Raw genomic sequence first — 14,453 nt, forward strand, 5'->3', positions numbered from 1 at the left:
TATTTATGATTCCTACAAATGGGCCAACACAGAATGTTGTCAACCACACACTAAGCTTAGCATTTAATTCAATGTCCATCGATGCATCTGCATTGCAGAGAAAAGGAAAAAAATTTTCTTTAAGATGTTATTTTCCAAGTTCTACACAATGCATGCTTAATGATTTAGTGCCTTTCAAAGAGTCTATGGTCTAGTCCTAACTTTCCACATATTTTACATATAAGGACAAGAAAGGGACAAACTTTTATTAAGGATTTCCTACAAATGGGGCATTTCACTCATTATTCCCTTAAATATTTTAGGTAATGTCATCCCTCATTAACAGCTGCGAAAAGCAGGGCTTAGAAAGTATGTAGAACTTGACAAGCATCACAGAGCTAGTACAGTGTTAGAGACAAAATTTTTAAAAAGACTCCGAATATCTTAATAGTTCCAGTGCTTCCTTCCCTTCACCATCAATAAGAAGTCTACCAGTGCAGGACCTAAGGGAGAGATATTCAAGTAGAAAGAGCCCCAAAAACAACCTTCCCAAAGTGCAGAATTTACATTATGCCCAAGTTGTAGGGTTACTTTGTAATCAAGACAGTGTTCCCATCAGCTTGGACACAGGACTAGAAATCATTACTCATTTCATATAGTCTTTACAAAGGATGTGAGATTTCCTAACATTCTTTAAAATGTCTCATTATAAAAGGCTAAAAATGGTAACAGTCGTAACACTCTAATTAAAACATTTCCTTTGAACTTAGTTTTTCTGCATATTTTATAAGGTCAAAGACACTTATTTAAATTCATATAATATTATGTCATGACCATCACTGTACATTCTAGATTCCCATTACTTAAGATTCAGTATATTAATAAGCAAATATGCTATGTCAAATGTAAACTTTTAGTTAGATTACCTAGACTGTTTACTAATTTAGACACATTTATGAATTAAAAACTAGGTCACTAAATGGTTCTATGAACTAGGTAAAACACAATAAAACTCAGTTACTATGCACGAAGCAGTAGATAGTAACTCTCCCTCTCCATAGCAGACAACGGAACTATTGTTATCTGTCAATGCTCAGAAGCATGCCATGTTTCTGTTCATATATTTAGCTACAGGAGCTAACAACTTAAGTAATCAAAAATTACATGCTAAGGAAGGATGGCAGTTGAAATGTCAGGCAGCTTTTAGCATTAGGAAGCTTATTCATTAAGTTGCTTTGGTTATTTTAGCAATCCAGGATTTTATTATATGTAATTCCAAAGGAAAAATCAGTATTCAAAACTGAATAAACAACATGAACTTAACTTTTTTAAAAAAAGGAGTAGAAGGCAAGACATTGGATCAAGGTGTGAAAGGGCATGCAAAGCAATGAAACTAGAACACACCCTCACACCATGCACAAAAATAAACTCCAAATGGCTGAAAGACTTAAATATACGACAGGACACCATCAAACTCCTAGAAGAAAACATAGGCAAAACACTCTCTGACATCAACATCATGAATATTTTCTCAGGTCAGTCTCCCAAAGCAATAGAAATTAGAGAAAAATAAACCCATGGGACCTCATCAAACTGACAAGCTTTTGCACAGCAAAGGAAGCCAAAAAGAAAACAAAAAGACAACTTACAGAATGGGAGAAAATAGTTTCAAATGATGCAACCGACAAGGGCTTAATCTCTAAAATATATAAGCAACTTATACAACCCAACAGCAAAAAAGCCAATCAATCAATGGAAAAATGGGCAAAAGACCTGAATAGACATCTCTCCAAGGAAGATATACAGATGGCCAGCAAACACATGAAAAAATGCTCAACATCGCTGATTATAAGAGAAATGCAAACCAAAACTATCATGAGATACCACCTCACACCAGTCAGAATGGCCATCATTAATAAGTCCACAAATAACAAGTGCTGGAGGGGCTGTGGAGAAAAGGGAACCCTCCTGCACTGTTGGTGGGAATGTCAACTGGTACAGCCACTATGGAGAACAGTTTGGAGATACCTTAGAAATCTATACACAGAACGTCCATATGACCCCACAATCCCACTCTTGGGCATCTATCCGGACAAAACTCTACTTAAAAGAGACACATGCACCCGCATGTTCATTGCAGCACTATTCACAATAGCCAGGACATGGAAACAACCCAAATGTCCATTGACAGATGATTGGATTTGGAAGAAGTGGTATATATACACAATGGAATACTACTCAGCCATGAAAAAGAATGACATAATGCCATTTGCAGCAACATGGATGGAACTAGAGAATCTCATACTGAGTGAAATGAGCCAGAAAGACAAAGACAAATACCATATGATATCACTTATAACTGGAATCTAATATCCAGCACAAATGCACATCTCCTCAGAAAAGAAAATCATGGACTTGGAGAAAAGACTTGTGGCTGCCTGATGGGAGGGGGAGGGAGTGGGAGGGATTGGGAGGGATCAGGAGCTTGGGGTTATCAGACACAACTTAGAATAGATTTACAAGGAGATCCTGCTGAATAGCATTGAGAACTTTGTCTAGATACTCATGTTGCAACAGAACAAAGGGTGGGGAATCAAAAATGTAATTGTAATGTATACATGTAAGGATAACTTGATCCCCTTGCTGTGCAGTGGGAAAATTAAAAAAAGATGTGAAAGGGTGATGAAATTATGGATGATTTTATTTTCCCTTTTATATGTTTCCAAATTTTCCAAATTTGGTACAATGAATATTTGTAAACTAAACAATTATTTAGGAAGGCACATTTACATCAGCCTCATATTAGCTTTTTATATCATTTCAATTGGCACCAATAAAATGAAAAGGTCTACTATACAAAAGAAGTCTCTTCTATGAATGTGAAACAAAAGGAAAATGGGACAAGCCGATCCAGAGAGCCCTTGACATAATTTTATCTCTTTAGACTGAATACTAATGCTGATACCACTAATGGAATGAAACCAGAATGGCATGAATAATACATTACTTGAACCAATCAATGCTACAATGTTACAAGCTGATGGAAAATAAATACTCAGAGTAAAAACAGAGGAAGAAATTTCAAATGCAAGTACAGTATAGCAATCCATTTAATATCTCTACTGGATTAGGGTATAGGAGAACTGATACAACTCTGCCAAAGGAATGCAAAATCAATAATAACAGTTGCCTCCTCACTGCCAAACTGTGTTCTACCAATGATGTATCATAGGAAAGACACTACACAGATGACTGTCACTAAAGATAAATTATTGATTAATATACATATGTTTTCGTGTAACTATGAGTACCCATCAATAAAAGACTTGTCTTGATGCTAGGAAATGCAAAATTTTAATTGTCTGCCTCTGCAGTTCATATAAAACTATATGCCATATGTTAAAACAAAGAACAAATGAAACAGATATAAAAGAGTTAATTGTAGCACACATTATCCTTATTCCTAAGTCAAGGATTTTTTAGCATGTAGCACTGGAGGAAATGATTCACAGTTTTCAGTCTCCTTGGTAAAGTAGCTAGGTGATTAATGGAATATGTCTCAAGGAATGCATAAGCTCTCCCTTATTCACATATATGTCAGTTCCTTTTCAACTGAAGGTCTGGATTATAAAATATATCAGTGCCTTAAGAGAAAGTGAAGGAGAGAGGACACAGCAGATAAATGTCTTCTTAACTCTAAAATCTTATAGGGGAAACTCATATAAAGCCTAATGTTTCACATGTGATATAAATGGGGGAAAATACCTTGGGAAAAAGGAAAAGCACATTTATCATAAAAATTTGCTTAAATATTAATAATAACTCTCCTATAGGCACAATTAAAATGATATTATTTTTATTTCAAATGATTCTATTTTAAATAATAAAATATACAAATATGATTTTCCAAGAGCATTTTTCTGCTAAAACAAGAAAGAAAAGAAACAAAGCCACCTTAGTTTAATACTCTAACATAATGGCCAAAAAGAATACTTGAATCTGATTGATATCAGCCAAGTTTCCATGGAACCCTCTAGGCTTATCAAAAAAGAAACAGAAGATTTATAAAATCACATCATAATGGAATTACACTGCAAAATAAAGATTTTTAAGAATAATTTAAGAAAAAAATCCTTCCTCAAGTGGCGGAAAAACTGGAATGAGTTTCTTGGAAATATTACAATATACTTTTTCTTTGGCATCTTTATCAGAACAAATATAATATAAGGAGCTTTCTGTTTGACACAGTAGTTAGCATGCAGTACTTGATTTGTGCTTTTTTTTTTTTGTCTTGTCTTTTTCAGGGCCACACTCTCGGCATATGGAAGTTCCCAGGCTAGGGGTCTAATTGGAGCTCTAGCCACCAGCCTACGCTACAGCCACAGCAACACCAGATCCGAGCCACGTCTGCAACTTACACCACAGCTCATGGCAACACCGGATCCTTAATACACTGAGCGAGGCCAGGGATTGAACCCACAACCTCATGGCTCCTAGTTGGATTCGTTTCCACTGCACCATGAAAGGAACTCCGATTTGCTCTTTTCTTCTATTTCAATGTTAATCTTCTTGACAGCACATACAAAAAAGCCCAGTTACAAAGCAGCACAAAGTAAAGATATCTGCAAACTATCTACCAGCATCAGAAGTAATTTCTACTAACCATGAAGCTCTGGCTCTGAACAGGAAAGCCAGGTTAAGCAGAGAGAGCTGGACCTTCAAAAAAATCTCCACCAAAACCCAGATCTATCCTTTGCCTATATAGGTTTAGCTGTGCAAAATTCTAAAGACCACAATGGCCCAATAAGCTTATAAAACAATAAACTATTTAATGTTTTTATTTATCCATTTTATTTTTTTATTTTGTGTCTCTTTAGGGCTGCACCCAAGGCATATGGAAGTTCCAGGCTAGGGGTCGAATCCAAGGTGCACCTGCCGGCCACAGCCACAGCAACACCAGATCCATAACCCACTGAGCAAGGCCAGGGATCAAACCCGTGTCCTCATGGATCCTAGTCAGGTTCATTATCACTGAGCTACAACAGGAACTCCTAATACGTTTTTAATCTTATTATTTGGCAAGTAAAATGACTCTCCTAAACATCTGCTGTACAACTACCGTGTCAAAGGGAAATCAAAATTGCAATTAGAGAGTATTTGTAAAATCATAAAAATAATAAAGATAGGTACCCATTAAAAAAAAAAGATAGGTACCCATTGGCCAACAATCTACCATCCAAGTATCATGCTATGAACTCTACAGATAAAATTTAACTACTTTTTTCCAGTAAACCTGAAAGCTAAGCCAAGTATTCACAGTTCCATTTTACAGTAATATAAACTGAGGCTCAAGGTCATGAAATAAGTGGCAGGATTCTAATAGAGGTTACCTCCTAAGCCTATAGTGTTTTCATCAGGCTATACTGCGTTATCACTACACTTAAATGTGTATGTTGGCAAAGCTGTAGTCAAAGACAAATTCATAGCCTTAAGTGCTTTCTGTGTTCTAAAAGAATTAAAATAAACTATGGAAGTATTCAAGTAAGAAGTTTGGAAAAAGAACAAAACACACCAGAATAGGCAGGAAAAAAAAAGATTAAGAGATTCAAAGTATAAGGAATTAGAGTAAGTTTGATAAATAAATATAGAAATAGTTCTGGTTGAATTTTTTAAAATCCCAAGGCAAAACCACTCAAAAAAAAAAAAAAAAGTAGAGAGGTGATGGTGACAAAAAATTAAGACAGAAAAGGAGATATAACAACAAATAAGGGAGTATTTTTTAAAAGGAAAAATACACACAAGCCAGCGGATTCCAAAGTATACCTCTAATGTTCTGTAGAAAGTTAAGACATGCTCCATCAAAGAGGGGGGCAGTGCGTAGGGGCACTTGCTATCTAAATGTGGGAAATGCTGGGCTGAACAAAGTGAGCAAGTGATTTCCAGCATTCCTCTCAGTCTTTAACATGCTAAAATGTATGGTTAATCTCCAGAAGATAACATTATTTGACAGTGGGATCATTTGACAAAATACACTCTTTAAAAAAGACATCAGGGAGTTCCCGTTGTGGCTCAGTGGTTAACGAATCAGACTAGGAACCTAGTTTCGGGTTTGATCCCTGGCCTCGCTCAGTGGGTTAAGGATCCAGCGTTGCCATGAGCTGTGGTGTAGGTCGTAGATGCGGCTCGAATGTGGTGTTGCTGTGGCTGTGGCGTAGGACGGCAGCTACAGCTCTGATTAGACCCCTAGCCTGGGAACTTCCATATGCCATGGGTGCGGCCCTAGAAAAGACAAAAAATAAAATAAAATAAAATAAAAAATAAAAAAGACATCAGTATAGAAAAAATGCACAAAAAGTATTTACAAGGCTAGCCCAACAGTGATATCAAAAAAATCTAGTAAGTAGTGCCAAAGAGAAAAATCAATTGAAAACCGCTGTAATACTCTATAGAGGCTAATTAAACAACTATGTATAAGCCACAACAAGAAAACTACCATAGTTATTATAGATCTATCTGTACATTAAATACTATTCTCTCTTTGTTTTAACTCCCACTGAAAATGATGTCAAGGAAAGCAAAGTTTAAGTATTTTATCCTTTTTCAGTTGACACTGGGAAGACAAGATAGTGTTGCAATTTTCCATCCTCAGCTGGGTTTCATTTAGATGAGGAATGTAGACCCTATAAAGCCAAGTCATTCATGTTCCTCAATTTGAGGGGTGGAGAAAGAGAGAGGGAAGTAATTCTCTCCTGTTTTGTTTTTAAAATGTTGTAAATTTTCCCTCTACTTTGGGCTGTACTAAGTTCTGGAGACCCATTAAACAGCAAGGTGTGAGAAAAGGATGTGCAGTAATCCATTTCCTCTCTACTGGAACTATCAATAAGGGTGGATCTACCTTGGCAATAAAACACTTTCAAAACACACTGAAACACTTAAAACTATTTGAATTCAACATATTGACTCAATGGGCGATAATACCCTAGAACCACAACTGTCAAAAATCAGTAGTACAAACATGACTGCAACCTATCCTAGAATTTACTTGCGTGTTGTATTTGTACATGATTGCGTGACCACACACCTGCTTTTGCATGACAATCTGGGCATATTCCTATTGTCCTGGTGCAATTATTTAATATTGCCCCTCTTTCCTCTTCAAAATGTCTAGTTTGGACTATAACTACATAGTCACCCTAGCTCAAGCCACTACATATTGTTATCTTCATAAAACCTTAAATCAAGGGTTGAGGGGATGACCTGACATTGAAGTCACAGATGTGTACCTGCATTCAGATCATAACTCTGCTAATTACAGGACCCAGGGTCACTTCCTCTCTGGTCCTTTGTTTCCTTATTCATAAAATAGGATAATAGCAGAACTGCTTAGAGTCGTTATGCGGATAAAATAAGAAAATATCCTATACTATACTACTATAATTTACTCTTAGTATAATTTACTCTTAGCATAGCAGCTGGTGTTTAGGAGTGTTCTATAAATACCAGCTATGAATATTATAACAACCACCTCAGAGAGCCCCGAGTTTCTTCTTGAATATAATAATATACCAAAATGCTAAGTAACATGGAAGATTGCATATTAAAAAAAAAAAAAAAACATGTAACGTGCCTAGCAAAGTGCCAGGTATATAATACAGGGTCAATAAATGTGTATTTCTTTCATATCTTGCATTACTTATGATCCATCACCACTTTAAGTTTCATTATACAAATAGAAATTCTACACCTGGAAAAATAAAGCACAGAAAAGAATGGTTAGCAAAACATAACTGATGTCTAGAAAATAAAACATAAAGGAAAGCAATGGGAACTAAGATTAATTATCTCAGAAGAGAAAAATTACAAGGAGATTCAATATACCAGAATGTGTGGAAGGTTCTTGGATTTTGGACACATATATTGTTGAATCTTTTTTTTCCCAATCTTCATAGCTTTCCCCAACTACCTCATCCCATTCCACCCCAGTTCACTCAGCCAGAAGTAAATTCTTTTACCTGGAAGGACATATTTTGGCATTCCCTGTTAAGAATAGTGAAAGGTCTAGGATTTTACCCTACTTGCAGTTAACCTGCCATAGTTTCATGGATACTCGCACAAGATTCAAAAGGCAAAGGATTTTATCACTTTTTACAACAATAGTACTCAGCCCTTGAGCTAGTTCCCCAGCCCAAATTCCCACAGGTGATGCAAAAAAGGAACAAGGTGACATCTACACAGGCAGTAGGTTGGGTTACAGAAGAAGAACCCCAAGCTTAAGGAACACAAATATTTTATCATGGTGAGTAAGTATTCCTGGGAGGAGTGACTAGTTTTTAATTATCCTAGACAAAAAACAACCTATGCTTCGCTCTGGAGGGAGACACTATCTCTATCATCCAAAACTATCCCCTGTAAAAATATTCTTTAAAAAATAGTCCAGAGCAAAGGCATTACCTTGACTCCCAAGATGTGCAGAAATACAATACTCCATGCAGAATTGTCTCCAATACCAACCAGGCACTCATCAAACATGTACCCCCTTTTCCCATACACAGTGTTCTGTGCTTACATAAACTAGTGAAATAAACACTGTTCTTTGTTTGTTTTTTAAGTTTTATTGGTGTCTAGTTAATTTACAAGGCTGTGATAATTTCTGCTGTACAACAAAGTGACACAGTGATACATATACACATATCTATTCTCTCTCAGATTCTTTTCCCACATAATCACAGAATACTGTAGAGTTCTCTGTGCTATACAGCAGGTCCCTGTTGGCCAGTCATTCCACATACCTCAATGTGCATATGCCAATCCCAACCCCCTAGTCCCTCCCTCCCACCCCCCCCACACCTGTCCCTTTCGGTAACCATAAGTTTTTCAAAGTCTTAAACACAGATTTTTGTTTTAAGTTTCTTTAGGGCAGAACTTCTCAGAGCCTTTAGCAACTCAGTGTGGCTTAGTGAACCCCAATAGGAAGATATGGAATGCAGTGTTTTAAAAGCAATTTTTCACAAAATACTATTAATATCTAATAATTTTAATAATTAATATTAATTTTAATAATTTTAATAAATAATATTAATGTTAATTATTTCACAAAATATTATGAAATATTATTAATATTAATGTCTCCAAAGGAATATTCCTTGGACCACATTTTGAGAAATGTGGGAAGAGTTTATACCATATGCCCAATATCATCATTCTCTCTTAAACAAGGTTAGCTAATATTTTCCCTTTTATTTCCTAAAACCTTAAATCCACAGGGAAATGTTTACATAAAGAAATGCTTTTTAAAAGTATTAAATGATTGAAAGTAAAAAAAATTCCAGAGTCTCTCTGTGCAAAAGAACCTTTAAAAATAATTGAGATAATATAAGTACAGTACTTAACACTAGCTGGCACAGAGTAAGTGCTCAAAAAATAGCCGCTATTATAAGTACTAGCCATTTTTATCACGGTGCATTTACAGAACCCTCTTTGTTATAACACACTGAATTCCTATTATAAATAAGCTGGTGTGGCTGTAGTAACATCGGGTCATGACTAGTGATTTTTCCCTTCTAATTCTACTACCGTACATTTTCCTACATGCAATGTTTCCATTATTCTCATGCCAATATTTTACTCCACAAACTGGACCTTATAAACCTCTAGGTTTATTTTAGTCTAAATTTGATAAATGTTACTCAAAGCCAGTCTTCCTTTTTGTTTTCTTTTAAGGTAAAAAATAGATCCCCATTTGTTTAGAACTAATTCAAAGTTTCTGTGTTTGTGCTTTCTCCAGTTTTTTCTCCCTTAACAGGGTTGCTACTGAAAGGTCAAGCTGGATCTTATGAGCAAGTAGCAAAAGACACTGGTTTAGTTATATGAAGCTCGGCACCAAAATAAAATACCATGAGGGCGGCCTGGTTTTTCACAGTGAAGGTAATGTCAAGTAAGCCTGAGACCCAAAAGAGGTTTTTTAATTCCCTGTTTCTTCTAGTTCATTTCATGAACCTTCTTTTCTTCCTGAGCCTTCTGAGAAGAGGAGAGCTGGCAACCAAGTCCCCAAGATACACATCACATGACCTAACTATCTCCCAAATGTGTGCCTGTTTGTATCATCATTATGCTTTGAATTAATTAGCGATAAAATACTGGATAAAGTGAGGTCTTACAGTTAGATCTATAACCAGTTTAGACATGGGTAAGGAAGGAATGAGAACTTCTCCAATTATACCAAAATGATGGATAACAAAATGACATGAAAATCAAAATAATCTAGGCTCTTCTGTGCACTTAACAGTACATTAGAATGTCCTTGCATAAGTGATTTTCCTTCTTATTGCTCTGTTGCTTCTCTGTAATCTCGACATAGCTATTTCATACTTTAGAGGAGAGATGAATGAACATATAACATTAATTTTATAGCAAATAAATCATAAACAATTTTTAAATTTTTTGCCATAACATGATGGTGAATATTCACTTGTACATCTGTTACTCTTAAGAGTGATCAAATCTCTAATCATAAAAAGGAACACCAGTTACTCTGGCATTCACAGTCTTTGTTGAATAGCTGCTAAGCTAAAAAGTACATTTCCATTTCCAAAATTTAAAAACAAATCTAAGAGAGGCATCGGTGTGAAGAAGAAACCCCTAAGTAAGAAATTTTATTAAAATGTGGTCTACATACTAAAAATTTTTACAAAATTGTATTAAAACCTCTGCTTTAAACCTTATTACATGCACTATTTGTAGATATTTTAAAATACCTGTTTCCAATAATTCAAACTTTTTAAGAAGTTAGCTCTGAGGAATTCTCTTCCTAGTGTAGTTCTCACAAGTTACAAGAGAGAAAGTTGCCAGGCATTTTCCTGGACTTTGCATCAGAATCACTAGGGAACCTTTTGAAAAAATATTCCTTCTTCCTTGAAATTCAGTGAATCTAGGGTGGGGCTCAGGAACCTGTATATTTTAATGCTCCCCTTGAGATTCAACCCAAGGCAAATTTTAGAACTACTAAAGGATAGAGGTTGTACATTTCAGGGAGCATCTAGCTAGCAGCAGAAAACTGCGTTTTAGGAAAAGGGTGATTCTCTCTTTTATAAGAGGAACAGAGAGTAATCTCTCTATTTCTTTGAAATGATAAGCTAAGGAGTTTTCTTCTGCTCCCCTATAAATCACCCTGCTATAACCACTTGATTTCAAGCATAGAATCAAAAAGATAGCATTTTAAAACAAAAATAGCACACATACATGGTGTATGTGTTTATTTCTCTAGCTACAAGCTGATGAGAAAAACATCAGGTAAAGTCAAGTCTGAGAAAGACTGCATTTAGAGGCTTAAGCAAAAAATGCCACTTAGTAGCTGAAATGTCAAAGAAAGCATTAATTTTAAGTTTTGTAAATTTTACTGAACTTTCTTTTTATTTTACATGTTTTAGCTCAAAAAGGAATAAAAGCAGTCCTCTTAACTTTCCTATTAGAGAAAATACTGTTCAGACCTGTAATTTTAACCAAGTTGTGGCTGCCCCCCAATGGCTGCTTACCCCCACTACAAGATTTTTTTTTTTTTTTTTTTTAGGGAGGCTTTAAGTCTTAAAAGGCCACCTTAAGTTTCATTGTTGATGAACAGAAACTAAAGTTTGTTTCTAAATGCCCTGATATACTCGTTCTTGCAAAGTGACTATCTCCATTCAGCCCTTTAATTTTAAATATCCTGGGACATCTACAATTTTTAAAGTTTACCATCTTTGAAGTCTCTTGCTAAAATAATGCAAGATATTTTTATGCTTTTGTTTTGTTTTTTATGATTGTATATACTTTACACATTGTATGAAAGACCCCCTTAACCTTAGCTCCTGCTGACTACCAAAGGCAGGGCGTGCTCGCCCACAGGCCCTGACTCTCCATGCCTCCCCCATTGGGTCCCTGCAGGCCCAGGTCTGCTCCTCCCCACAGCAGCAGAGGCAGATGTTTGTTCTCTGCTATGGAAACAGATCTACACCTGTGCTTTTGTGCCCAATCTTATGCCACAGCCAGGCTTGATAAAGCCTCCACCTCTGGGCAGGAGGCTTCCATGATCTCTCTAACCTGGCTAGAGTTTTCTACTTTGCTGCTCTCCTTGCTTCAGAATCAAGCGTCCAGATCCCAGTCACTCATTGCAACCACTGACACAGCTTGTTGGGGAAGTAGTGCTCATTTCTGATGGGGAGGGTCCTTGACCTGGGTCACTCCAAGTTCTCCCCCAGTGAAGACTCCTTCAGGAATAGTCATATACCAGACATAATTCAAATGGATGTGCTCATATACCAACTAAATAGTTAGCATTTAATAACTGCATTTTTTAAGCTTGGTAGCACTATTCTCTTTGTGGAATGCCAAATATAATCTTTTATACCTCTTTTTTTAGATTATCCTACTGTGAACATAAGATATTATTATTAAGTATAAAATCAAGAGTAATATAATTTTGATAGATGGAAAGCAAGAAAAGTTAGGCATCTAATTTTCCTAATTAACCAATACTTTAAAAATTACAAATTTAAAGTATTATTAATATGTAGTCACATTCTAGTAAAAAAGAATCACTCTCTCTAAAAATGGGCTACAAGTAAGAAAGAGAAGTTTCTTAAAGTAAATCACCAACAGAAAGAAAAATCAGCTAATCTACAGTAGTAAATATTTATTCCTTGTGGTACACATCAAATATACAATGGTCTGTATCAGAAAAATATTTATTCACAGAGTGAAATGAATTACATGTTGCTATGAAGCAGTATGACACACTTTTTCAAAAGGCAGAAACATACCATACAAATGTTATTGAAACTAGCTACAAGAGTAACTATTTTTAAAACACTACAGCTATAACTAATTTATTGACATGGAACATATTAATGACTCATTTTATGTGAAAAAACCTTTCCTAACAGTATGTACCTGATGACCCCATTTTTAAATATTTCTATTTTTATTTACACTACAACACATTCACAAATCTGGAAGGCTATATGCTAAATTTAAAATATGATTTTTTTCTGGACAGTGAGATAAGGGTATTTTTCTTTTTGTTTCATTCTCTTTACTTATCTATATTTTCTGACAAAAAAATGATACATAGTACTTGTGGCTTTTTAAAAAGTTATATTTTAAAAGAAAAGAAAGTAAAAATAGACCACTCTAACTTTTTTTTTAATTCACACTGACTTTTAAGTGTTATCCTGGGCTCCTACCATGTCTTTTTTTCAAGAAAGATCATCACTGCTGAATAAACTAGAGAAAGCTTTACTTGTTTGAAGCCTACTCATAAGGATGGAGGACTGGAACACTGTTCCAGGATCTCTATCATTTGTTTTCATCATTTTTTGAATCTGAAATGCCTTTATATGTCTCCACATTCCAGACTGTCTAAGGAAAGGCAAGAGTATATTTTGCAATAACTGGCTTTTGCTGCACTCTGCTGGAACATTCTCTGATGTTCTGCACAAAATGATCAATAAAGAATGCTTAGGTCTTTTCCATGTCTGGTTACAATGTTCTCATGGAGGTTAACACATTTCAGTGGGTAAAAGAGAACATTCTTTATCTAATAAAAGGGATATTGTTTACAAACATACACACCAAGGATTACCATGCTCACATATTTAAAAAATGACTACACATGAAATAGTTAATTATGACGTTAGAGGTAATACTTTTAAAAGTTTATTTTGTACCCCCCTGAGAAACAGATCTTTTCTCATCACTTCCTAATAAGTTCAAAGATCTGTCTTTAATCTTGTAAATTCCCTGGATGTACACCTAACTGGTCTCACATTTCATTTGTTACATTAAAAAAAAAAAAAAAAAACTTACCAAATTGAAGCAGTTTTGTAATTCACTGGGAAATAGTCAAATGACTTACACCTGCTTTGTCTAACCAAATCCTCCAATTTTTACTCTTTTACCCCTTCCCCCAAAACACACCTGCAGTCAGCATTCAGCATGAAGTTCTTTTGGTGAAAAGTAAATCAATTTGTTTTGGCCCAAGATTCCACAAAACTGTTTAGAGAGGCTTCGGTAGTACAGATGCAATGGAAAAGAATTGTGGCCGGCTTGTTTCAACAATCTTCCAAGGGCAGGGAGGAAAAACTTTCACCTTAGCCCTATCTTGGGAGCTGCAAACACAGATGTTGGCAAGAATCCCAGCATACACAAAATACTTCTCAATTTTTACTAATACCTGCTAAAATTATGTTTTGGCCTCATTGCCTGGAAAGAAAAGTCTGGAATGACCCCATCTTTTGACTTCATAATCTATATAAATCTCTTGAAGAGGTTTATACACAGGGAAAGTTTCTATGGAACATTTCTTTGGAAAAAAAAAAAAACACACACACACACACAGCAGCCTCCAGAGCACCATCTCCCTCTCTGTGGATTCCTCAGCTGCTCTATCAAATTAGAGCAGGGAAACTCAGGAGTCCACAGGCCACAGAACAAAGGTGTGG

The 14,453-nt window shown here is 35.6% G+C and overlaps 1 protein-coding gene across 12 annotated transcripts in view; it reads right to left on the reverse strand.

The window, feature by feature from the left end:
- The window catches only part of BBS9 (Bardet-Biedl syndrome 9), a 730,525-nt gene that overhangs the window by 434,603 nt on the left and 281,469 nt on the right, over nt 1-14,453 (reverse strand). The window contains exon 20 of one of the 12 annotated variants that reach the window (XM_021079339.1): nt 2,620-7,723. The exons of the other annotated variants lie outside the window; for them this stretch is intronic. Within the exon in view, the coding sequence (XP_020934998.1) occupies nt 7,718-7,723 (6 nt within the window). The 3' untranslated portion in view covers nt 2,620-7,717. Of the gene's footprint in view, nt 1-2,619; nt 7,724-14,453 lie in introns of those variants that run through there. 12 annotated transcript variants of the gene reach the window in all.

The sequence above is a fragment of the Sus scrofa genome, chromosome 18, assembly GCF_000003025.6.
Source record: "Sus scrofa isolate TJ Tabasco breed Duroc chromosome 18, Sscrofa11.1, whole genome shotgun sequence".
Classification (NCBI taxonomy): domain Eukaryota; kingdom Metazoa; phylum Chordata; class Mammalia; order Artiodactyla; family Suidae; genus Sus; species Sus scrofa.